A 24,057-nucleotide genomic window follows, 5' to 3' on the forward strand; every position below is an offset into this window, starting at 1 on the left:
TTACCGGCTAACATCTCCATGTCCGTTTCGAGTAAATCGTTAATCTTCTTGGCAACGATGTTCCCTATTTTCTGTCACATACAATCCATCAATGTTTATGTAAAACGTTGGAAACATCGTCGACTTGTCTTACGTTAACTATGAAATCCTCGGTCAACGATTGGATAGCAGAGTATTCTAACTCGATGGAATGATATTGATGCATTTTTCCTCGAGGAATGCACAGGTAAACTTGCGGAAAAGCACCATAAGCGATCACTTCGATCGTGACGGGCATCAAGTGACCGATCTAAGGATTTTTTAATAAAAATGCAAATGTATGCCTCCTTATGGAGTTTACGAGCCCTTATTAACAAATCTTCGAATAACAAAGAATTGAATGGAATCGCCGAACGTATTATCGATTTAAAAAGGGTTTAGTCGTACTTCTAACTGAAATCGATGACCGATAGGACCGAGCATGGTTGGCAGATGATCCACGTGAAACTCCACGACCGATTCAGCGTCCACAAAGCCACCATCCGGTTGGATTATCAATGGATATATATCGAATCGATCGATCGCCTCGTTGGAAGCCACCTCCGTGACTTTTATTTCGTAATCGAACGCTATCGTACAGAGATTCCTCAAGACAACGCTGCTACGAGAATATTCCAGAAACAACTGTAACATGTTTTATAATTTCGTGAAATTATATGACGATCTATACTGATCGTGAATTATGAACGTCCGTAATTTATATAACTGACAAAGCTTTCATTTGTCGCGAGTAATATTTTATTACCAACCCTTAGCGATTGTCATGGTTGATATTTCGTCCTACAATAAATTCTGTACTAATATTATCGTCCTGTAATTTATAATATTGTAGCATAGAAGTAAAGATCCGGCGAATGTCATAAATCTCAAAAATAATTGTACAAAAGGAATATCGAATAACGTTGTACGATTAAGTGGATATTTTCGTTAGACAGTAAGATATATGAATACCTGTTGACCAAAATCGATAACATTCGTGTCAATTGCATATCGAATAGCGTCTGCGCGAGCGAGTAGATGAATCCGCTCGGTGGGTCCACGGAAAATTTCACAGACGATGATGGCTTTTATTCGAAGCCGTTCGAAACCGTGAAATCCTACGTGTACTCGTTGCACAGAATACGGAAGCACCGTGCCCTCGTTTGGAACGATCTTCAGAACCTGGAAAGATATTTCATACGTGGATGTTGTCATAAAACAGGACGTTATATTTCCTCGTGGAAAGCAAATATCGGGCTTAAACTGCTTTGAAAGAAAATCTTTACTGGATCTGAAAAGTGTATCTACCATATCTAATGTATCTGTTCGTTCAAAAATTCTTCCCTCTGTCTACCAATATTATTTTACTTTTAATCGTTATAATTTTATTTAGTATCGTTAGAATTTTATTTCTATTAACTTCGTTGATATAGTCATTCCTTGGAGGATCGGTCTGCATGCTCTCTAACACAACCAGATCTTCGTCTGCCTTAAAATATGATCCAACAATCGGCATTAGAAAGTTTCTTATTTCCTTTGCAGATACCAAACAATCGCGTATTTCAGAAATTTTCTCCGTAAGAGGAATTTCCGAGCTCTGGTTCTCTGAAATGGGCGCTGCAACAAAATCCCGCTAGTTTTTACAGGAAGATCTGAGAGAACATTAATTGAAACAAGAAATACAATTCGTAGGTGGCGGTATCGTGTCTAATGGCCCGTCTCCGACTCCGTCTTGCTTGTCACTCGTGTAAATGTCTTCGTGTACCTCGTCCGCTACCTCGACCTCTTGCATCTCGGCTGTATCCGCCTCTAATTTTGCCTTGCGCGACGAACATCCAGAACACTCCTTTTTAAGTGCATAATAATTATGAAGATTCAACGAAATGAAAATGTCTCGTTTTTATGAATTAATACAGAAATATGCTTGATATTATTCTAATTTCTTTTAAATTGCATGCTCGATTTAAGGATTATCAGTAATTCGAAAGAATCAATATCGTGTATGACCATCTTTGGTTCTTTCGGCGATTTTATCAAATAAATATTCTATAATTGAAATTTCTTCGAGTAGTTGTTTCCTACAAATCAAAACGTAGTTTCATTTTCAAACTCACCGGCACGACGTCCGAATCGCGTTGTATATCGATGGAATCTGCGAGCCACAGGAATTTATATACAACCGATATTGGTCCGTTATTGGTTAACGTTAATATTTCCTCGGCGCTTGTACCCAACTCGCAGTTAATTACAAAATCACTAGGCTGTATGTCGAGGTTTGGAAAATTCACGTAACCCTTACACGTGATTTTATCCTAAAAGCGATCCTTTCAAACCATGAAACAATATCAAATAACTCTCGAGAACAGCAAAAAATTTACCTGATTGGGATGCTCCTGATATTCTAATCGAAGTACGCCGGAATAATTTTTCGAGTAACAATCCTCGGTATCGCCATTGAAGGAAAAGAAAACGCGAATTTTCGTGGTACCTCCATCGATCAGGACAATCTGCATACTTTGCACGTGTTCTTCGGCAGAGGTTATCAAATGAAATGGTTCTTTCACCGAGAGCTGAACGTTAAGGTCCAGCTTCGATTGATTTGTTACCAATAATTCGTCTAAACGAATAATCACGACGATCAGAAAATTCAGACGTCAATAGATCGCTTCGCGTTTACGTGTTTACCTATTTGCTGTAATTTGTCTTCCTCGGGGCACACGTCCACCCGAAACGTTAACCTCCTTTTACTAAATAGAATCTGCGGTTCTGTCAAAGTAACCGTGAAAGACGACGTGCCGATCAATTCACGTTTCCCTATACCATGAAATTGACCGAAAACGTTCCATTTTTCTACCACGCACTCGTTTCTACGTTAACAGTTATGTTATATTTCAGTTTGATCGTGAGAAATTCTATTTCCGTTTAATCATTGCGTGACCGTTCTGCCATTCTACTCACGCTTTCCAGAACAACTTGCAATAGACATGTCTCGTTTCCCCCGGTGGAATATTGACGATCGAAGGATGTAGTTGAAACTTCGTGCTGCGTTTAGAGAAATTTATACAACATTTATACAATGGGAACGGTCAAATTTTCTCCTTACGTGTGGGACATTAGCATTTGACCTCGTCGAAATCGTACTTCTGGTTCGGTTATCCAGATCATTTGATAGTCATGAGTCCCCTTGTTCGTCAGAGTTATTGTTCGATCTATTTGCTGATGGCTAAACAAGTACAAGCATACATTATTTATATTACATTAAGCTGATAGGGAAGTTCTATCGCTTTCGCTGCTGGAAAAAAAGAAATATATATCTCCGACAAAGACGCTTCCACAAAATGCAAACACTAAAATTGTACTTCGTCATACAAGAATTTATCGATAGTAATTAACTTCTCCGATAATATTACCTTCTTCTTTTTATAAATTGTCTGTCGATAGTTTAAATATACAGCGTATTGCAATTTTAAACGCCAAAACTTCTGCACCGTATAGAAGACCGATAAACTAAGAAAGTAAGTCCTTTGAAGAGTTGCTTGTTCTCGGTCCACTTTGGAAAAAATCGCGGGAAAAAAACAAAAAGATTTTCGTTTCTGCGTTTATTTATTTATGCTTATTTATGTATGTTATATCGTTCAAAGTTTTGGCCTCTTGCTGCAATACAAACATTACATCTAACGATAACCTCCTCTCTAATTACAGATGAACATTGCTTTGATAATATTTGATGCACTGCAACTACGATTCGACCTCATTTTCATTAAATAGATGATAACACGAATAAGTAAGTGAAAGAAGGAAAGCGTGTTTGTTTCCTTCCTCGCGATTTCCTCCAAAATGGAGCAAAAACGAACGAATCTTTTTTTGAATCGACCTTTTTTTCTTAATATATCGATCCCCTATACTTTCCGGAAGTTTTGACATTTAAATTGGAGACACTCTGTATATACTTTCCGATTATCTGCGGTTTGCAAAAATCTACAAATAAGCTTGCAAATATAGAGGCAGAGAAGCAAATGTCTAGCGGCAGAACGTTCCGGTCGATCGAGTAATTTGATGGTGTGATAATGAATGATTGAAACCTGAAAAGCAGTCCCCAGTCGAAAGTTGGGAATATCTGTGGCTCGAAAACGACACTGCAACCATATCCAGTTCCTTTGACCTCTACAGGGATGGTTCTGCTGTTAATTACACGCAGCATAATTTTATCTTTGTATTTCCCAGGCTCCACAAGGCATAGTTTGACAGTAATGATCATCGATTCATGCGGTTCGAGATCACCAGACTCTGGACTGACGCTGCACAGTGAATCTTCGCTTTTCTTCAATGATTAAAAACAAAAACAAAAAAAAAAAAAAGGATTAAAGAATCGTCGCTCGAGAGAATGTGGACGATTGATTTCTTTGTAATTTTTGACAAGATGTAATTTAACTGCAAAATCACTATCGAAGAAAATAATAAGAATAGTACCAGTGTCGCGATAAACTGAGTAGGAACAGGTGAATCGTTGATAAGCTGGAATTCCATCGTTTTTTCTTCGAGAACTTTCACCTCGCCGAAGTCCAAGGAAGTTGGCTCTGCAGAAACCACGGGCCCTTGCCCGTTGCACGCTATGACCATGTGGGATGATACTGACGATGGTTCTCCCATAACTAACATACTATAGACATTTTTTTTATACTGTCTCCAAGCTCGTAAAACAGTTTCGATTCCAAGCTATATTTATGTGCATCAAGGATAATTATAAAATGTCAAGTACTTTACTTTAGCATGACTTTGTGAGGTCCTAGAGTCTTCGTGATGATAACAGCTTCCATCGTCTTCGACTGATGAGCCTTGACGTAACCCTGATTATTGCAAAGGGAACAAATCATCGCCGAATTATCCGAAACCTAAAGAAACCGAAATTGAAAGAAACGAACGAAGAGGAAAAGCATCTAATAAACATAACTACGCTCAGTGCTGTTGATGATTGTCCATCCTAACGATACCTGTTGTGGTATGAAATAAAAATAGCCATCCAAATCGGAAGTATTCTCCACGGCGAAGGATCGCGAATAAGGAAAATTGGTGAAGCAAAATTGAATGGTGATTTCTCGCGGCACGATCGATAACGAAGCCACTTTACCGCAGAATTTCACTGGCAAGGTGACAGGATCCGAATCAGAGTCCCACATGTCGACCTGAATAGTCGTCTGACCGACACGCGCGATATTGGCGGTGTAAATGACCTGCAAATCGTTAGAATCTGTTTCATAATCCCCGTTAAATCAATCAATCTGACTTGTCAATTGTTAATTATAAACGATCGAAGAAAGGGATTGTTTACTTTGATTTTCATCGAACCATGAGCAGCCACCACTCCTTCCTGTGGGGCAACTTGGAATTCTCGTGGTTTGCTCGGGAAACTTGGCTTCGTTTGAGCTTTCGCGTAGTCCTCGTGCAGCAATGGAACCTGATCTCCGTCGTTCAGCACGGTTATGGTGAAAGCTACAGGTATCAGGGCTAGGTTGTTCAAGTACACGTCTTGTCTAGTGCTGAATCCTATGAACAACATAATCGTTTAACTGTTTTTGTCCTTATCAGCCGTTCTTGTCAATTTTTCATCGAATATTTCTAGTATATCTATTGAAGAATTTTCTAACATCTTATTCGAAGAATCATAAAAATACAGAGAGGAAAATATTTAACGAATCTCTAGGATTCTATATTCTATATCGACGGTTTGCTAGAAGAGTGACACATCGTTGACATTTTTGGAAACGCTAACTCTGAGCTATTTATTAAGGGAATGATGTCATAATTACCTAATGAAATTATACCATTTTACAAGAACGATATCGAGTCCCCCGAAATCTATTAACTAAATTGTGAAAGAAAAAGATTGCTCGTTCGTCAAATAGTTGACTAATTAATAATTTTCTACTTCGAACTTTTATTTCAAACTTTTCATTTCCTAAAAATGTACTCTCCTTAATTATGTCATTCTTCCGTCAAATCGACGATATATTTCTCCGTTCGCTCTTTTTCTCTACCTAATAGAATCATTTCGCTAAGCATACCGAGGGCTGTTGTGCCGAAATCGAGGCTCTCCTTGTCAAAGTGCAAAGTAGGGCATATAATACATCCCCTGTAAGACAAGAAAGTGACGTATCGTCAAAAGGAACATCGTCTTCCGAACGATTTCTCCCTATTCTTCGATCGTACAACGTACTTGATATGCAAGCTGAGCACCTCGAGGCTCTCTTTTACCACGAAATCGACCCTCTCCACGAAATCGCCCTTACGATTCGACGAGAACGATAAATTGAAAGATTTATGCTCGTCTGGTTGTAGCTTAAGACTGACAGGTGTCACGTCGACCGTTCCGCCGAAATCGGTTGGTTTTGCCTTGTAAATCAACGTGCCGGGTATGTGCCCTTTGTTCGCTGCTATTATCTGAAACGATGGCATCTTTTGTTTCAACAATTTCTGATTTAATTCCAGCTTTTTCAGGTGCAATTAATACGAGCCGAGAGGTAGGGTAGATTATACCTCGTAATTGTGCACCGAACACATGTAGATGTTCTCCAAACTGATCGTGAGAACGTTCAAGCGGAAAACCGGTCCTTTGCCTGTTCCATAAAGACTATAATAGAAGAGCAGAATTTAGTGTATAACTTTTACAATCATTTGAACAATCTCCTGTCAACTGGCCTTTTTTATTTTCCTTTTTTATTTCTGTTTCTGTCCTTATTTCGTGATACTTTATTTTATTATATTCCTTGTTACGTTTATGTTATGCTGTTATTAGTTTATTTACAACCGATGTAACAAAGAGTATTTATCTCGCGGATATCAACGAATCGGTATTATTATTATTATTATATGTTATTATTAAAATGTTATTGGTATTACAATATTTTAGAAAATTATACTTGTCTTACGTCAGTGGTATTCTATCTTCGCGACCAGTCACTTCTAGATAAGCAGTACTGGTCACCTCGCCGACTTCCAGCGCACGAAAGAAAACTGTTACATCGGTAGACGATTGTGGCCAAATTTCAGCTTCCTAACAGATATTCGCCAGTAGTCATTTATCGAATAAACGTAAATGGCACGTAAATTGTTGTTTAGAATCGAAAGAACTCGCCTCTGGTGCAAACATAAAACAAATATGATTATACTGAAAGGTTTCTTTCGTCAGAGACTCTAGCTCGTCCGTGTAGATACGTTGATAAACCAACTGATGGATATCAGGGGTGCACACGTTATAATGAACGAGGTCCACGCAACGATTAAGCTCGCTCTCATAAACCAGATGGAACAATTTCTTATAACTGCGGCAAAGTTGTTATTTTTCACTCTGCCATTATCTTCGTGATGATCGTTTTACTTACTGTTCTCTTCGCTCGTTATCCGCCTCGATGCTCTCAAGCTGCATCCACTTGTACTTGACGATATAATTGCTCCTGTTGTGGATCGTGAGAATCTTACTTCTTGATAGACCCAAGAAAGTATCTTCCATTCTGATGCTGCCTCTATCGATTCGAACGGGACAATTCTCTGTGGAGCATCGAAGTTCTATTCGCAGTTTCTCTTCTAAAAAGAAAAAAAAAAAAGAAAAAAGAAATAGGGCAATATCGGTACTTATCTAATCTTTCGTTTTGCCCTCCTTCTTTAAATACCAGTTTCATATTCGAGAAAAAGATTTCCTTCGAAATCGCCAGCCTTCTTAGACAGAAAGTGTACAGTGAACTGAAGCGATTCTTCTTCTTCCATTCTACCCTTCGATGGCTCGATCCAGAAGCAAGGACTGCAATTTGTTGCAATTGCTTTTACCATTACATCGTAATATTATTTACGTATGTAAATTAATGAGGCTTTCCGTCGCCCATGACTCTTTGAGTTAATTAACTTTGATTCATAAGATCGCCTAAGCTCTTACAACCTCCTCCTTCCACGTTCTTGTAACTCAAAATTCTTTGTCTCGATTAAAATAATACTAAACTTTCACTGCAAATGTGACATTTTTTGTATTCGATGACACATGTATTTATGTCTCCGGCTGTTAAACTAATATATTTTACTCTTCCTATAGAACTAATGATGGATGAATTTTATCTCGTATATGAAATAAATGAAACGTAAATTAATTACTTGTCAGTGTAAAGGGTGAAAACAGTTGAGGCACCTCCGATGTTGCGTACAAATATCGTTTTCGACGAGGGGATCTTCACGCCTGTTAGTGGTACTTCGATTCGATCAGGGAAGTCCAAAATTCCTCTCGCATTGATCGCTATCGATGTCATTGTATGTTTAAATTATTCAATGTTCTACTTTCATCTAGAATTGACCTCGACACGAGAAGTCGAAAAGAAATTGCTCGGAAGATATTAATGGTTCCCAAAATCTCACCTACGACTGGTACTATCAGATCTCCGCTATCAGTCGCGAATTTCAATTGATAATGGTAGTCTTGGTTCCTGTCAGGCATGAACTTCACTCGATAGGAATTGGAAATACCTGGCGCAAGCATCGTCAAGTAACTGCTTCCACAGAAATCCACGGAAAAGAAAGGATCAGGCTCGTAAGAGCTTCTCAAATATCTTGGTACCTACGATTCAGGAATAATCGAACGAATCTTATGATTCTTAATTTTAATTTTATTGGCAAAAGAAACGCAACATCGATCGGATCCTTGAAAATAGTTTTATGGCGATCTAATCGAGTTTTTCGTTATAAGAGCTTAAAATTACCGCTGACACGTTTCGAACGGTCACTGTCACACTCAAGGAGATTCCAGGAGTGAACTGTTGAAATACGATAATACTAGGACTGACTTCGAAATTGGAAGCCTCAAGTTCCATACACAATGGTAAATTGAATCTATTCTTCCATTTCAAAATATACTGCGTCATCTCGTCCGTTGTCATTAACATTTGTTTCATGTATTCTGATGGGCGGGCGGTATACTGAAAATATTCAATTGAATCAAATCTTGATCAAAATAATTAATAGGATAGTATTCCTTGATAGTCATCGCAATGTAAATTTTGTAAAATTTGCCAACCTCTTCTGCGTCTTCGTCTTCTTTATATTGCGACTTACGAATCAAGCAGTTTACGATCTGCGTCGTATTAAATTTCTGAGGACCTCTCCATATATTTGTTTGATCGTCCTTGTTCATTTTTTCCTCGATATTTAAAATAATCTTCCTCTCGCGAATGATACTCGATTTGAAAATTCAGTAATCGCTCGTACATATGAATGTCAATAATCGATTGTTCCAGTTCACGCTGCTATCGATAATCGAAATTCAAATATTACATCCGTCCTTATCTTGATCATTTTATATGCTCCTCGTTGAAGACAAACTTCACAAATTTTTTAATTAAGATTTAACTAGATCAGGAAGCGGCGAATCATGTCACCACTTGACGCTCCAGCCCTAATATCGTGGATGATATATAGATTGCGTTGGCTGATACGTCAAGCAGCTCTTTGGAGAGTTAATCCAAAATTAGTCAAAGTTTAACCGTCTGCGGAACAGCAGTTCTCAAACTTTGCCTACTTTACCTAATCGTCTCCTGCTTTTAATCACATTAGAAATTCACTTTGCACTCCTTCTAATATAACGGAAGGTAATGACGTTGACATTGTTCCTTTTGCACAAGATCCTCCATTTACTTCATAAAATAATAAATACCGTCGAGAGACATTTACGATCACATTTATTTCCATGAAACGTCCATAAGTACAGTGTACAACTCTGACAATTGGACTTATCGAAATCCCTCTCTAATATTGCACAAAAATTTCAGGTATACGCGACAATTTTTCTCTCGCAAAGTATCAATTCTCGATTCACTATTATTAACACTATTAACACTATTATTGGCTTGAATAATAAATTGTTAACGATGTTAATTAACAGCATAGATAGGGGTTGCAGGGTGGGACTGTGCAACAAGGCGATGGGCAATAAGGTACGGTGGTGCAAACTGATGGAGGACGACAAATTTTGTCGAGCATTTCGACGCAAAGTTTACGACGTATTCGTGTACAAGGTGGAGAAAGAGGAGATTCTGGAGGGTAGCCGACTGCCTTGGCGTAGGCTTTTAAGCAGCACAACGCAGGTGCTCGGCAACCAGGAGGTTGCGGAGGTGGTGGAGAACAAGGCATTTTTGATATGCAACAAGGATCGCAGTCTTCCTGATAACAGCACATCCCTGGACAAGGTCCTCGTGGACAGCCTAGAGGCGGGCATCTGACGTTGCATACTTCCGGTTCGGGTTTTCTACAAAAATCATTCATTCGAGATTATCGAATGATTGAAATTACTTTTTTATTTCATTATTTCTGTATTTTTTATTTTTTAAGAGGAATTTTCTAGAAAAGACTAACCGGCATCCGATCTCGTCAATTATTTCGAGCATCTCGTCCATGTAATTGCGGTACTTGCAGGGATCCATATTTGTTGCAGGATTAATTCACCGAGAATTTCATATATTTTTTGTTAATAAAGCGATGAATTTTTATGTGAACGTTAAATTTAGTGCGTTTTACTGTGAAATGGAAAGAAACAAAAGCAGAATCGAACAGTATCGATACGATATTGTGCGATCAACTTCAGCCACGGGTAATAGGACAATAATGACGTTTTCAAGGGTTACGTTTTACAATTAGAAATTATTTGACACGAGAAGAAAACCACTTTGTCAGTGAACGGCATTCTATTGGCAGACGGCAATTTGCTGATGAGGACGAAACGGCGTAGGAATGGCACAAACAATAGGAAGAAGAGAAGAAAGGCAGCGGTTCTAGCAACGAGGATGTGCTTGACGTTGAAAGGGAACAACTATCCAGGATGAATGTCGAAACGATCCTGAATATCTTTGTTGCTATTCGATTCGACAGCTACTGTGCAACGCTGCCTATTACTTTCCCAAACTTTTCTTCTCCTCTCATTATAGAAACACAATCGATCGTAAAAGTAATAAGACATTTTATTCTGAGAAATCATAAAAATCTAAACCACGTCCCTTGAAATTGATCAGATCAACGATCTGTTTCGTTCAAAGCACCTGGTTCGTCATAAAACAATTAAAAAGGTCGCATATACAAAATCACAAATATAATAAACGCTCTTCTAAAAATTCACAAAGCACGTATCAAACAAAACGGGATTATAAAACAAAAATAAAAGAATCTCAAAAAGTTCGTATTACTAGTACATCATCGGGGGTTGCACGTGTCTGTTTGCAATCAGAGTTTCTGGTGCCACGATCTGCTGATTAGGCAAGTAGTCCTGCTTTCTCGCCAAATATCTCACACCCCCGATGGTCCTGGATTCGTGAATATCCGGTTGGCTGTAATACACCTTTTCAGGTAGCATCTTATCCTCCGCCATTTGTCCATTCATCGAACCATTCATATTTCCACTAGCGTCGCCACCAGCATGATGGAAGCTTCCCTTATTTTGTTCTATCCTCTGGCTCGATCCGACATCGCCTTCGCCATTGTTCCTCCCTAAATTCTTCGTGTTTTGATAATACTGTTGCATCTGTTGATAGTGCTGAGGATAATTTCCATCGAACTTAAACGGCATCACGTTTCCACGATTTACCATTAGATTTCTCTCGGCGTAAGGAACGAGACTCATCGAATTCTGATCTGGTAACTGTTGTTGGACGATCAATTGTGGCTGATCCGTGGCTACGGTGCCATTTTCTCTCTCAGCTTGCACGCTGTAGTAATTATTTGGAATATTTGATTTCTGTCTGGGATATTCTTTCAAATATTCCTGTTCAATCTTCCTCTGGTTTAGTAATCGTTGAGAAGGAGGGTTGTTCGTATTCCTCGAGTTCGCCAAGCCATTTGCAGACACTTTGTTAGCAGGTGGCGGTAAAATAGACGTGATCAAACGACGCTGAAATTCTGTTTCTGCCTCGGTGCGATCTTGCAATCCGTTCAGCTTTATTACATTCATCTTCTTAGGAGCCAAATTAGCCAGATATTCTAGTCCTCTTCTAGTTTCCATTGGCAATCTTTCATTCTCCAGCAGCTCCTTCGCCGCTGCCGGATCCTGCAATCCGTTGTTTCGCCTCTGTGGCCGAATGTCGTTTTTATATTGACGCATTTTTAACAAACTACACGGCTCCGTAGACTGACTGGAAGATTGGACTTGTTCTTGATTTTCTTGAAGAATAGGCTGATAAAACTGCTGGTATTGTTGCAATTGAGGTTGATTATAGTACTGCTGATGAGATTGTTGGTGAACATACTGACTCTGTGGCATATTTTGTTGATAATTCATAGATTTCATCGGATCGTACACATTGCCAGATACTGGAACAGTGTAAAGTTGGGAATGCATGTTATTCGTGTAATTCTGTAAAGCCCTCTGTTGCTGCTGCCAATTAGCCTGTTGCTGTTGCCAGTGCTGATGGTACTGCTGATTCACACCCTGAACAGGAACCTGGACAGAAACCTGCTGACCAGACATTTGGCCCATCATCTGCTGTTGTTGTTGCTGTTGTTGTTGCAGCTGTTGTTGCTGCTGATGTTGTTGCTGCTGTTGCATCATCTCCATTTCCCGAGCTTCCTGTTCCCTTCTTCGTTGTTCCTGTATTTTCTCAATTTGCAGGTAGGATAATCTCGTAGGCGTCAAATGAATCATCCATTCAGGCTTTTCATCTTCCTGTCTTTTTTTGCGATTCTTCACTACCAGTTTTGTTTCTTCCGAAAATTCTCCCTGTTGGTGTAAAACCTCCACGTACTCTAATAGCTTTCGTTGCTCGTTCAGTAACATCTCGAACTGTCTTTGCATGATCTCCAAAGGTACTCCTTGCTGCTTCATAGTGGCCAACAATTTTTCCTGATCGCGAATCATAGCGACAGTAAACTTCAAAGGCTTCTTTCTTCCAGTTTGTTCTTTTGAATGACTGTCTTGGGATTGCTGGGAATTGAACTGCTGAGTAGGAACCATTTGTTGATTGGGATTCATCTGCTGATTAATTCCTGGCTGATTATAGGCCATCAGACCTTGTTGTCTTTGTACAATCGCGTTTCCCTGTACAGGATTTCTACACAACTGCTGATACTGATGCATAGGATGTTGCTGATGTACAGAGTGTTGCAGTTGCACAGGCTGTTGCTGATATTGAGGCATCAATTGCTGTTGTTGATTCTGTAGTCTACAGAGTGCCTGGTTACCGTTTACCACGTCAATGTTGTAAGATTTCAATTGGGCCTTAATGCTGGAATGTTCAGCCATCTGATTATTGTTGTTCCATCCATTTTGTACATTCATCGCGCAATCCAAATTCCTATGATTCGGTTGACTTGATCCAATCATTCTTGAATTTTTTAATTGACTGGTTGCTACATCTTGAGGGGAAGTCATTCCTTGACCAGGAAAATAGCTTCCAAGCTGCTGAGGATTATAATTCGCAGGAGCTATTTGGCCTCCTACTTGCTGTTGATTCCCCATCATCTGCGTTTGATAGTTGTTAACCCTCTGTTGCATCTGTTGCTGCTGTACCATGTTCTGCTGCAGATGCTGATAAATCTGCTGAGGATTTTGAAGATTCGTGTGCGGTAAAACGGGACTACGCGAAGGACACTGATTCAGATGATCAACGTTAGGTGAGTTTAACGTAACAGGATCCATAGGGTTCAGCAAGTTAGGCTGTACTTTGCTCAGCATTGCTCTCCTGTAAACCATTGCATTTCGGCCTCCTACCGGTTGTTTCTCGTAATCGATTTCATCAGCATTCGTCTGATCCTCATTTTTTATTTTTCCTTGATTCATAACCAAAACGTTTGAAACCTGCTGTATGCCTGGTTGCGACGTCGCTGTAACTTCAGGCAGATTGGAGGAAATCGCGTGGTTATTCTTCCGCGGAGAATACTCTCGCGAACCGTAGGGCACGAAAGGACGATGGGATTGAGCGTTTGAAACTTGTTGAGGCAGCGTACTCTCCGAGTGCGGATTCATCTGACCGATCTGATGGATCGCCTGCTGAGGCACAACCTGTTGCTGACTCACACTTTGCACGCCCTACGAAACGATTAATTTGTACTTTAATGCGTCCAAGTTGGACTATTTGAAGATTGGATTTGAACTAGAAATACTGTTCGTGGCTAGGAAGTTGGATAGTAGAAGCAATACGAGTCTCGTCGGTTATAACATAATAAGATTAAACAAACGATCATTCCCTGGCGGAATCAGATTCTCAATTGTTCGTATTTCACTCTTACGCTCGTTTTGGCAAACGGAAAACATTTGTTGCGTTTGTAATATAAAATTCTTTATGAGACACGATTGACCCGATTAAAATGAAAAAAGCGAAAGTTAAAATAAAAGGTATCCGAATAAGGATAAAAAGACCTTTAAAGAACTTTAAGGGGATAAAAGAACTTTAAATGGTACAGTAACGTCATATTCCTCGATCAAAGTCTCCGTAGCGAGATTGATAAAATTAAAAGGAAGAAGGCAAAGTTAATAAAACATTCTCATGGTAGGATATTCGGACAATCAAAAGCTTCAAATATAATAGAATGACTTCACTTTCATCTATCGGTCCCTGTATGAAAAAATTGATAAAACTAGAAAGAAAAAAATAAAAATTAATAAAATATCGACTTACCTGTGGCTGTCGATGTTGATGAACATGCTGTGTGACCGCTGTAGCGTCACCTTGGCCAGTGTCGCGACATTGCTCAGGATGTCCAGCCACGTACACGATTCCACATTCTCGAGGATCTTGCTGTGCGATTAAAGCACCTATTGGTTTAGGAGAAAAAGGCGGAGGACTTTCCAACTTTTTAATTTTCTCCGCGGGGAAATACTTGAGTCTCGGCGAGGAACAAGACCTAGACTCTTTGCATCTGTCTTGAGAGCTAAACCTTGTCTTCGGCATAGAAACGTCCACGGCTTCGTTGATCAGTTTTGAAGGATCGTTCGAATCGATGAGATCGTGCGTAGATGGTAATTTCTCGGTTTTAAAAAACTTTTGTTGCACGGTATTCGGTTTCGCGTGCAAACTCATTGTGCTTGGCCGTCTGGACGATGCTTTCTGCCTGATGTTTCTATCCACTGAAGCTTTCCTGTAAGAAGCGACTTGTATCTCTTGATACAAATAATACGACAAAGTGGCAAAAGAATGGCAATCAAATGCAGAAATCAATCGTCATTTCATCGTCGCACATTTTACTTTTTAGATAGAAGGGACTGTTGGAAAACGAAGCTCGTAATGTTCTTCCGTAATTTTATGACAGATTTAAATAGTAAAGTAACTACTCTTAAATATTAAAAAAAAACTTCTGGTATAAAAAGACAGTTTATAAGATTGATTAATGGAAAAGAAGAAAATATTAACCCCTAATTTAGCGTGATCTGTTCTCGAATTGAAGAAAAATAAGGGACTTTAAAAATGGTACCTTTTGTTCATTTTCGTTCGAAATTTTGCGAGAGTAATGGGAATATCTAGTGGAACATCATCTGTGATAAGCCAGGTAATTTTCTAGCTCGGATTTTGCATCACCGCCGAGGAAAATGGGAAACTCTGACAGCGAGATGTCAGTCCAGGTTTGAAAGTAAGCTGTGTTGTCATGGATACAGCTTAATGGTTCGTTCTTGATTTCAAATTTATATCTAACTGAAGCGAGCCACACACCAGTAAAACCGATCAACAGTATTGAGGTTAATCATTTGATTTCTTTTTAATTAAGCACTTATCCTGTATCCTCGTAATGAAGAAAGATGTTATTAAAGATTGAGCAGAAATGAACTTGTTCAGTTTGACTTCCGAGCGCTTCAAATATAAAACACATAAATAACTTCCTGCTGATTTTTTTTAATAAACGAGAAAAAAGAAATAAATATTTCTTGTAAATGAATGCGACTTAAATACTTTTACAATTTTTTATTATATGTTGTTTACATTATTGTGTATTTCTTAGATTTCCGTATTTTTCTTTGCGGCTACTGATAATGACAATAGATCGTGATATAACTTCGAAATTTTTATCTCGAACGTGATACGATAAAATCAGTCATCCCGTTGTCGCAACCGTACCAAAACCTTGACAACGTGACTTGATTCATAAAAAAAAATCACAGTAAAAAATGAATGGTACCTGTTTTCTATTGCGATCAACATTATCAAATGCTGAAGTACATCGTAATCACGTTCGTTTGTTTAACGATGATATCGAAGAATGAATATATTGCTAAACCGTATTGAAAAATATGCAGCAAATTCACCCCGTGACCTTTCACTTTGCAAACGCACTTATTTTCAAGGGGGGGGAAAAATACATGCCTGTGCAATGTAAATGTAGCTTGAGTGGGACGAATTGCAGTTGATTTAAGATCATGTAAAACTGAAAATTGGGAATAACGGATAAATATTTCTCTCGATGAAATCTCGATCTCTATCACAAGAATAATCCTCGTTATTTTAATAATTCGTCATTCTAATGAACAACCTAACAAGGTGGCGTCTAAATCGGTAAGTCACTTAAATTCTTGGTAATTCTTAATTCGGTTGCGATGATCATTGAATTCCTCAATTGAGAAATAAAAGTTTGTTGGAAGACGCATTCGAGTACAGTTCAATCCGAGATTACAAGCAATCGGGATCTCTTCGTCGTAAGTTTTGTGCCACTTCCGAGACAATAAATCGATCATAATTAGGAACTTGTGTCTTAATTCGTTTTACCTGATCAGGATTTCTTCAACGTTGAAACAGTTCCATGTATCTTGTATTTTTATCTTAACTCGCAAATTTTCTTTGAAAATTATATCTCTCTGTACCTGATATTTTCCTAAAAAAAAAAAAAAAGACAAGAACGTTATCTTTCGATACTGCTGTAGTTAGATGTAACCGAGTCAACAAAATATTTCAAAAATCACCTATTTTCGTATGAAAAGTCAAATCCACGTATATATTCGTCGTTCTCGTTAGATCTCACACGCCTAACTGTCAGATCCGAAGAAACCTTCCAACTCTTGCCTGCAGTTAACAGGGGGGATGAGACACTGCACAGAGAAAACCATAGCGTTGAACGTCAATTATACATTCGTTTTCCTGAGCATCGTTCAAAAGTGAATGGTATTATGGCGAACTGACGGCAAACTGCACGACAAGGGGAGCAAGGCGGCGGAGTAGGCGGTGGACAGGGCATACAGGGGACCATTTTCTTGGTGCAAACGAACGCCACAGTTGGACAGGGCGGTGGACAGGGTGGCGGTGGTGGTGTACACGCAACGATAACCTTTGGTGGGCAAGGAATGGCGCAACAAGGTGGACAAGGGGTACAAGGCCGTAGGTAAACCTAATTTCGACGTGAGTTATTAAGTTAGCTCCGTGAAAACAAGCTACGTAAAGGACTTAATAGATTTGCGTTGCTGTTACACGTTGTTCTTTGAAATTCTTGTAACGACGATAAAACAGAGAAAGAATAAAAATTTGATTTGTCTCGTATTTTTATTTTTATAATTTGTTGGAACTCACTGTTGTTTTAGTTGGCTGAGGTGGGCAACGGGGTGGGCAAGGTGGTCTGCATAAAATAGTGGGTGGAGGGCAAGGTGGGGGGGAGCAGCATGGACTACAGCAAGATCGGCAGGACATATTTCCGAAACAACCTTCGTACGAAAAAAAATGATACTATAGTTTAGATAAATAAATTTAACACAATCTTATTTATACTTATCATGTTTGAAATAAAACTGTGAAGTAAGAAAAGTAATGGTTGATTAAAGTTCTATATTTTACGAATTTGAGTCCTCTGCGATCTCTTGTCGAATTCGAATTATCTAAATTCTATTTTAGACCGCGTTACAAAGTCGATTAACTGTTAATAAGAGAGACTTTACTTGATTACGCTACGGCATTAACGGGATACAAGCTGATTACGAGGAGTTAAGTCGATATTTCCATGCGATGTCCGTGAGTCTGCATATTATCGTCGATCCCCTGACGATGGACCAGGCCCAATCTAACGAGAAACGGCGGCATTGGCGTGGTTCGACGTCTATTTCGGACCACTTGAAATTTTGTCGATGGACGAACGAGAAGCCTAAACGGTGTGACGTATTATTTGCTTGTTTAGTTTGCCGGTTGCCCAGGCGATCTGATCTTTCTTTTGTCAGCCAGTCGTTCTATTCTTTTTCAGCGGGAAAATAGCATGTAAAATCACGGCTATTCGACCTTATTTCTCGTAACGATAATTCTGTGAAAAAATTTCATGCTTACGCTTAATTGATACTTCCGTAATCTGCATGCGTATATTAACATTATTAATATCAATTAAATTAAACGATTCCTAATGGCTACTATCGCGACTAATTATAAAATCAGATTCGAAATAATTCAAGATGATATATTGATATTAATTTAAGGAAAGGAAACAAAAGAAAGAGAAAACGAAAAGGAAGTAAAAAGAAGGAAAAAACGTAGGGAAAGTTAAAAGGCAGAAAAAGAGAGACAGAGGAGGATGACAAGAAAGGGGTGAAAAAAGGAAAGACGAGAAGGAAAAAGAGAAAGGATAGCATTGCAAGTACGAGATCGTTCACGTGAACTGTTATTCGTTTACCTCGAGCTGCAACTTAATGCAGTCTCTCTGAAGTATAGGGACCGTTCGGAAAAAACCAGGATAGGTGAGTAGACTGGGAGGAGAAATGAGTGTTTTCTTCACGAAATTCTATTACAGACTGACTATTGGAAAAATAATTGAAGTTAGACATATTGCTGGCGATGGGTAATCGAATTACCTCGCTTTTCTCGAGATGGAAAGAGTAGAGAGAATAAATAATTGGTGAGGGCATATGCCAAAGAGGGAAAAGGCTCAACTTCTACGAAATAGTCCACAGGTAAAAAGATAATAAAACATCCTGAGTTTAAGGAAAGAAAGGGAAGGTACAGTAAGGCCGGGGCTAGCGTTATATCGACGCTGCGTTGCGTGGCCTGTGTTGTAGAAATGTACGCACACGCGAGCACTGCGGCAAATTTAGTTGTGTGACACGCTGTGTGAATGCATTTCTACAACGCAGGCCACGCAACACAGCGTGGTCGGTTCAACACTCGCGTAGCCCTGGCCTAATTCCAAAAAATCCAAGTCGTTGAGGTTTCCTTGGTTATAAACGGTCGCTAATTACTTAACCAGTTAACTGGGCAATTTGATTTTAGAAATCTCTGACAGGGTTAGGCCGTGGAATACGTAAATGAATACAAGCGACGACGAATATACACGTCGAACAAAAGCTTTATTTCGGTACGTTTGACGTGTATACTCGTCAAACGCAGTTAAACGGTGAAATTATTTTTAAAGATTCGATAACTTTATCATCTTGCTGGTGCGCTGCAACAGATAGAAAAGCTGTCAAAGGAGGAATTTCCTTATTGCTAAGTATCTATCTTTGCTTCTGCTCCATTAGAGTTAATGCAGTAATTAGCTAATGTATATTAAGTAACGTGATGTAATTAACTATGCATTAGCCGACTATAAATGTATTTTCTATAATTCAGTGAAAACTTTCGACCGTAAACATTTTATACCTACTTCGTATAATCTTTTTACAAATTTCTAACTATAAAAACATTTTAAATTTTAATCAATTAACCTTATAGGAATATCAATTTACCTTACAGAACGCGCGATTGATCTGTAAGTTACATCGAAAATCTTTTTTAATTATCGGACCAACTTTTGGAAACACTTTATTCTTTATTACATTGCGGCTTCTTTTTTTTGTAAATAGTCATTAATCACTTGTTAAAGCGTGACGTGTGTTTCTGGCACGCCTAAATAGAATTGTTAAGCTAATTGTCCTTCCATTACATCACGCAGAATCCAGGCCCATTCGGTGGTTGCGCCGGAATACCACGCCTGTTCATGCGACAGGCATGCTCCTCGAGGCGTTGAGCAGCTTTGTATTCGTCTGGTTTCGTACTGCTCCAAAGACGCTCTGCAGCTGCGCTAGCACGAGGCCATATTCTTGAATGCACATTGTTCCTAGAAACAAGAACGTCAATTTTTCGATTATCCATTCGACGGATAAATTTCCAATCGTATGTTGCAGCTACTCGAATCAATTGAATATATTTTAAACTCTTATCCACTTGGATTCGAGTTCAATTAAACAAGAAAGAACAAACAACTACCTGTCGACAAATTCTCCCCACATGCAAGCTTCGCCACCCAGCATCAATTTAGTCAAGTTTGATGACACCCCGGCGAACGACAATGGGTCACATTTGTAGAACTTCTTCCAGTCACCGCCACCAGCGATATGATCCAAATACCAGCAGGCTGATAACAATACCGGATGTCCAGCTTTGGTCGCGTTCTCCAACTTCTTCGCCCATTGGCCGGTCCACACGTGCACCACAGTACTATTCGGCATGACGACTCCATTTTCGAATACCTGAAAACCAACAACGATTTAGATCTCAATTCACTGACCTAGCTTGTGCTTCATATTTCATTCATCCTTTAACGCCAATGTAAACGACCAATAAATTTGCTTTGGGACACTTATCACGATGGAATATTTGCTGTCGTTTGATGTTATGAAAAATGAATATTCTTGTGTACGATCGACCCAAGCAGTAAACGATATCATCGTCTAAAATATACCATTTATTTAACGTGTTTTCCTCGCGTGGAACGTCCGTTGGTGATAAAACGCGATCGTTTCATTTGCAATCTCACGCACGAAGCAATCACAAGGCGAGCGATTAATAGGTTCACTATCGGTTTTTATTACCCGGTCGTCTTCAGCTTCGTTTTATGAGACGAGCAAACACCATAGGGTGATACTTTACCTCCTGCCACACGATCGTGTTCGCCTGAAGAGAATTGGTGATATGAAGAAGCTTGCCGATGTACTCGCTCTCGAGTTGCGTATAGCTGGACATGTTGTGCGATTTCATATACGAATTGATCACCGGATTGCTCATCCAACAATCGAATGGCACTTCATCGCCGCCAAGATGAACGTATTGATCCGGAAATACTTGCACGATCTCGGCGAATAAACGACTGAGGAACTCGTAAAGCTGCGGATTCGTCGGATTCATTGGGCCTAATTTCCCGTTTGGCTTTCCTCCGTTATCTAATAATATTTTTCATATGACAGTTTAGAAATTCCGTTTTTCGAATGGTTAAACGATTAGTGATAGAGAGATTAAGTAATAATAGAAAAGTAAAGAGACGGATTAAAAAGAGAATTTAATAGACCTACACGTGTATGTATATATTTTATCCTTCAAAAGTTTGGAATCGTTAAATTTTTAGTAGTATCGAAGAATTTAAATAATAAATAATTAAATAATTAATTTAAAATTTGATAATTGTAGAAAAATTGTTTAGTTAGAAATCGATCGCAGTATAATGTATTTACCGTAGCAAGTGGTCAATAGTTCAGGATGAGCTAAACCCCATGACCTAGTATGTCCAGGAGTATCGAATTCCGGCATCACTCGGATGCCCCTTAGCCTGGCGTAGTCAACGATCGTCTGGATATCGTTTAATGTGTATACCATTGAGGGATGGTACGCTCCCTTGGCGGACAGTTCCGGATAACTGGAGCTCTGGTAAGGAAAGCTATTGTCATCGACGATGTGCCAGTGAAGAACGTTCATTTTATTGTAAGACATGGCGTCCAGAGTTAGCATTATATCAGAGATGGGCAAATAGTGACGAGACGTGTCTAACAGTAGTCCACGATGAGGAAACTTTGGAGCATCCTGAATGGTCTGACATTTGATTTTCAGCTACAAAAGAAACGCGTGCTTATAATTATATATTTATTCATTTTCTATGCACATACTTACGTGAGAACCATTGCTAGCTGGGATTAAGAGCTGAGAAAAAGTCTCGAGACCTCGAAGAACTCCCCATATCGACACACCTACCAGATTCGCGACTGTAGAGTTTTCGTTGATCACGAGAGCGTCTGCAAAAGTTCAATCGATTCGAGTTTAAATCTGTTCGGAGAAGACGCATCTCCTCCTACCGGTGTTTGTGAGAGTCGACCGATCTTTCAGGTCTATCGTAGTACTTAAAATTTCTATCAAGTTCCTGTTACGAGAACCTTGGAACTCCGTGGAATATTTATCGATCCTTATCGTGACTCGTTCGTTTCATTCAAAAAGGAGAACGAAGAGAAAAGAACTATCGCGTGTAAAAGATTTAAATCTTGCACAATAATGGTAGAATGTGCGTGCGTATAATCTTCACGCTACTTCTACAGTTAATCGCTTGATTCGACTTCCAAGCGGAGCTAAATAAAGAACGATGAAGAAAAATCAGGCTTCGTAACGTGGCTTTGTTTCAATCGTCCTATTGGCTCGTATCATTAAACGTCTTTCTAATGTTTGCAGTTTCTAGATACTTGTAAGCATCTTGCCTCTCGAAGCTTTCGTGATCTCGTAATTATATCGTTGACGAATAAGACGCATAAAAATTCTATCTCTCGGTCGAGAGATGAAATAAGAAATGACGATGTTATTTAATAAGATCCATTCGCACTAATCCACTTACCAGCTGTCTTAATGACTTAACACAACTGTTCGGAACATGTTGCTTATGTTACATCAAGTTTCTTATTAAGAATGCACAATCATTTTGCTACTTCCCGTTATAGCATAAGCACTTACATGATTCCGACATCTCTAAATGAGGCCAGTGATTGCCATCCATCTCGCAAGGCATTGTCACGCGAATATCCAAAGCGCTAAGAGTACCTTTGATGGTTGCATCGTCTCTTACTGGGAATTTAGGATGGTCTTGCGACGAAATCTTCGCTATTCGTGCTTCCGTTAGAATAATTGCCTTGTACCTCTCCACCGCATCCGTCATAATATCGCATGCGCCGCCAATCACCTACGAAACCGACTCACTTCAATTTAGACAAAATAACATTAATTGTCAATTTGAAGCCATAATTATTACAGGAAACCTGACTTTGCATTCTCGCCGTACGTCACACAGATAAATCATGCGCGTAGTATAATTAAGATAACGACACAGAGAGTTATCTGTTATCCGCAAATGCGGATACATCGAAAACGATACAAGTTGGACTAAAAAACAAGACAACGGAACAAGATAGCGAATATTGACAAGCACGTTCCGTCTATGAAATTAACTTTTTATAAAAATTTGCACGCGCTTGGGCCGAATTTCCACGGGTGAGTCCCCCAGTCAAAGGAAACCTGTTCCTGGAAGGAGATACCTCTACGCTTTGCTATTCGCTTCCTACTGAAGGAAGCTCCGCTATCATAAAGCCATAAAGCGCAACAAACCTACAACTTTCGTCCAACTATCGTAGACTCTACGATCAACGAACAAGGCTTTTGGAGCCAGAAACTTCAGCTGCCAATGTCCCCGTGAAACATTTAAACTTGCTCTACGTAAAGTACCAATTAGAAATACCCACGCAGAAAACGAAACGTCTCCCCATGGAATTACCTTCTTCAATTACTCACGTTAAACTGGAAAGTCGAGGGTCGCAGAAGATAGAACGCATTGCGCACTATGCGATTTGTTGGACTGGGCCATGGTTCGCCCTGAGTGGGACGCACCCAAGAGCCAGCGTCCGGGTTCAACGAGTGAACTCTGTGTACTAACAGACACGATAGCCATCCTAGCAACAGGAACAATGTTGGCAACCTGGTCCTCATGTCCATCGGTTTACGAGCAGGTTTTCAACGGGAGGAACGATGCGACGCCAGCGAGTGGTCATCGTCTACTGAACGCAGAGAACGACGCGTACGGTAACGAGAGTGGTAACGACCTTAGGCTGCGCCACTTAACTTTCATCACTTTGCCTGGCGGCGTGCTCACGGTCAAGTGGGAACAACCAGTCCACGAGTCGGCTGTGTCCTTAAACGAACGTCTTGCAGTAGACGAGCATCGCTGTTGCGGACAAAGACGCACGCTGTTAATCGTTGATCGCATTGGTAGATCGTTGACACCACGTGGAATTCTTACACGTGACCGCGTTCAACGCTACGTGCAGCATATGAGACCGGTTAGAGAAAC

The 24,057-nt window shown here is 39.6% G+C and overlaps 4 protein-coding genes and 1 long non-coding RNA gene across 5 annotated transcripts in view; all 5 read right to left on the reverse strand.

The window, feature by feature from the left end:
• The window catches only part of LOC126920099 (hydrocephalus-inducing protein-like), a 28,169-nt gene extending 23,262 nt beyond the window's left edge, over nucleotides 1-4,907 (reverse strand). Inside the window, 14 exon segments of the mRNA XM_050730025.1 lie at nucleotides 5-71; nucleotides 134-289; nucleotides 427-663; nucleotides 991-1,368; nucleotides 1,439-1,635; nucleotides 1,702-1,864; nucleotides 2,133-2,330; nucleotides 2,397-2,635; nucleotides 2,704-2,885; nucleotides 2,977-3,060; nucleotides 3,122-3,241; nucleotides 4,101-4,339; nucleotides 4,489-4,678; nucleotides 4,783-4,907. Of these exon segments, the coding sequence (XP_050585982.1) occupies nucleotides 5-71; nucleotides 134-289; nucleotides 427-663; nucleotides 991-1,368; nucleotides 1,439-1,635; nucleotides 1,702-1,864; nucleotides 2,133-2,330; nucleotides 2,397-2,635; nucleotides 2,704-2,885; nucleotides 2,977-3,060; nucleotides 3,122-3,241; nucleotides 4,101-4,339; nucleotides 4,489-4,678; nucleotides 4,783-4,892 (2,560 nt within the window). The 5' untranslated portion in view covers nucleotides 4,893-4,907.
• Nucleotides 4,908-4,974: 67 nt separating this feature from the next.
• Nucleotides 4,975-9,187, reverse strand: LOC126920100 (hydrocephalus-inducing protein homolog). Its single transcript, XM_050730026.1, has 14 exons — nucleotides 9,071-9,187; nucleotides 8,757-8,972; nucleotides 8,416-8,614; nucleotides 8,158-8,296; nucleotides 7,686-7,813; nucleotides 7,398-7,599; nucleotides 7,151-7,337; nucleotides 6,945-7,069; nucleotides 6,553-6,646; nucleotides 6,233-6,456; nucleotides 6,054-6,148; nucleotides 5,348-5,562; nucleotides 5,147-5,249; nucleotides 4,975-5,009 (listed from the first exon to the last, which is right to left on the reverse strand). Exons 1-14 carry the CDS (start codon nucleotides 9,185-9,187, stop codon nucleotides 4,975-4,977), a joined length of 2,079 nt encoding a protein of 692 aa, XP_050585983.1.
• A 1,668-nt stretch (nucleotides 9,188-10,855) lies between these two features.
• LOC126920101 (putative uncharacterized protein DDB_G0271606) lies at nucleotides 10,856-15,455 on the reverse strand. Its single transcript, XM_050730027.1, has 3 exons — nucleotides 15,445-15,455; nucleotides 14,652-15,111; nucleotides 10,856-14,062 (listed from the first exon to the last, which is right to left on the reverse strand). Exons 1-3 carry the CDS (start codon nucleotides 15,453-15,455, stop codon nucleotides 11,228-11,230), a joined length of 3,306 nt encoding a protein of 1,101 aa, XP_050585984.1. The 3' UTR covers nucleotides 10,856-11,227.
• A 485-nt stretch (nucleotides 15,456-15,940) lies between these two features.
• Nucleotides 15,941-19,496, reverse strand: LOC126920622 (uncharacterized). The gene is made up of 5 exons (XR_007712017.1): nucleotides 17,885-19,496; nucleotides 17,523-17,653; nucleotides 17,139-17,343; nucleotides 16,922-17,047; nucleotides 15,941-16,833 (listed from the first exon to the last, which is right to left on the reverse strand). It is a non-coding gene; the product is annotated as an uncharacterized LOC126920622 (long non-coding RNA).
• Nucleotides 19,497-19,553: 57 nt separating this feature from the next.
• On the reverse strand, nucleotides 19,554-23,879 carry LOC126920605 (beta-hexosaminidase subunit beta-like). The gene is made up of 7 exons (XM_050731241.1): nucleotides 23,502-23,879; nucleotides 22,671-22,896; nucleotides 21,846-21,967; nucleotides 21,413-21,785; nucleotides 20,835-21,124; nucleotides 20,172-20,434; nucleotides 19,554-20,022 (listed from the first exon to the last, which is right to left on the reverse strand). Exons 1-7 carry the CDS (start codon nucleotides 23,700-23,702, stop codon nucleotides 19,845-19,847), a joined length of 1,653 nt encoding a protein of 550 aa, XP_050587198.1. The 5' UTR covers nucleotides 23,703-23,879; the 3' UTR covers nucleotides 19,554-19,844.
• Nucleotides 23,880-24,057: the final 178 nt, after the last annotated feature.

This window comes from Bombus affinis, chromosome 9 (assembly GCF_024516045.1).
Source record: "Bombus affinis isolate iyBomAffi1 chromosome 9, iyBomAffi1.2, whole genome shotgun sequence".
In the NCBI taxonomy this organism is placed as follows: domain Eukaryota; kingdom Metazoa; phylum Arthropoda; class Insecta; order Hymenoptera; family Apidae; genus Bombus; species Bombus affinis.

Excerpts from the sequence above, each read along its gene's own strand:
- LOC126920101 (XM_050730027.1), bottom strand. Across the intron at positions 14,063-14,651 it reads ATCAACATCGACAGCCACAG|GGCGTGCAAAGTGTGAGTCA; the intron begins GTAAGTCGATAT and ends ATCGTTTCGTAG.
- LOC126920605 (XM_050731241.1), bottom strand. The coding sequence starts at position 23,702 with ATGGACATGAGGACCAGGTTGCCAACATTGTTCCTGTTGCTAGGATGG. Across the intron at positions 22,897-23,501 it reads CCTCGACTTTCCAGTTTAAC|GTGATTGGCGGCGCATGCGA; the intron begins GTGAGTAATTGA and ends TCGGTTTCGTAG. Across the intron at positions 20,435-20,834 it reads ACACGATCGTGTGGCAGGAG|GTATTCGAAAATGGAGTCGT; the intron begins GTAAAGTATCAC and ends GTTGGTTTTCAG.
- LOC126920100 (XM_050730026.1), bottom strand. The coding sequence starts at position 9,187 with ATGAACAAGGACGATCAAACAAATATATGGAGAGGTCCTCAGAAATTT. Across the intron at positions 8,297-8,415 it reads TCTGATAGTACCAGTCGTAG|CGATCAATGCGAGAGGAATT; the intron begins GTGAGATTTTGG and ends TGACATCGATAG. Across the intron at positions 6,647-6,944 it reads GAAGATAGAATACCACTGAC|TCTTTATGGAACAGGCAAAG; the intron begins GTAAGACAAGTA and ends CTTCTATTATAG.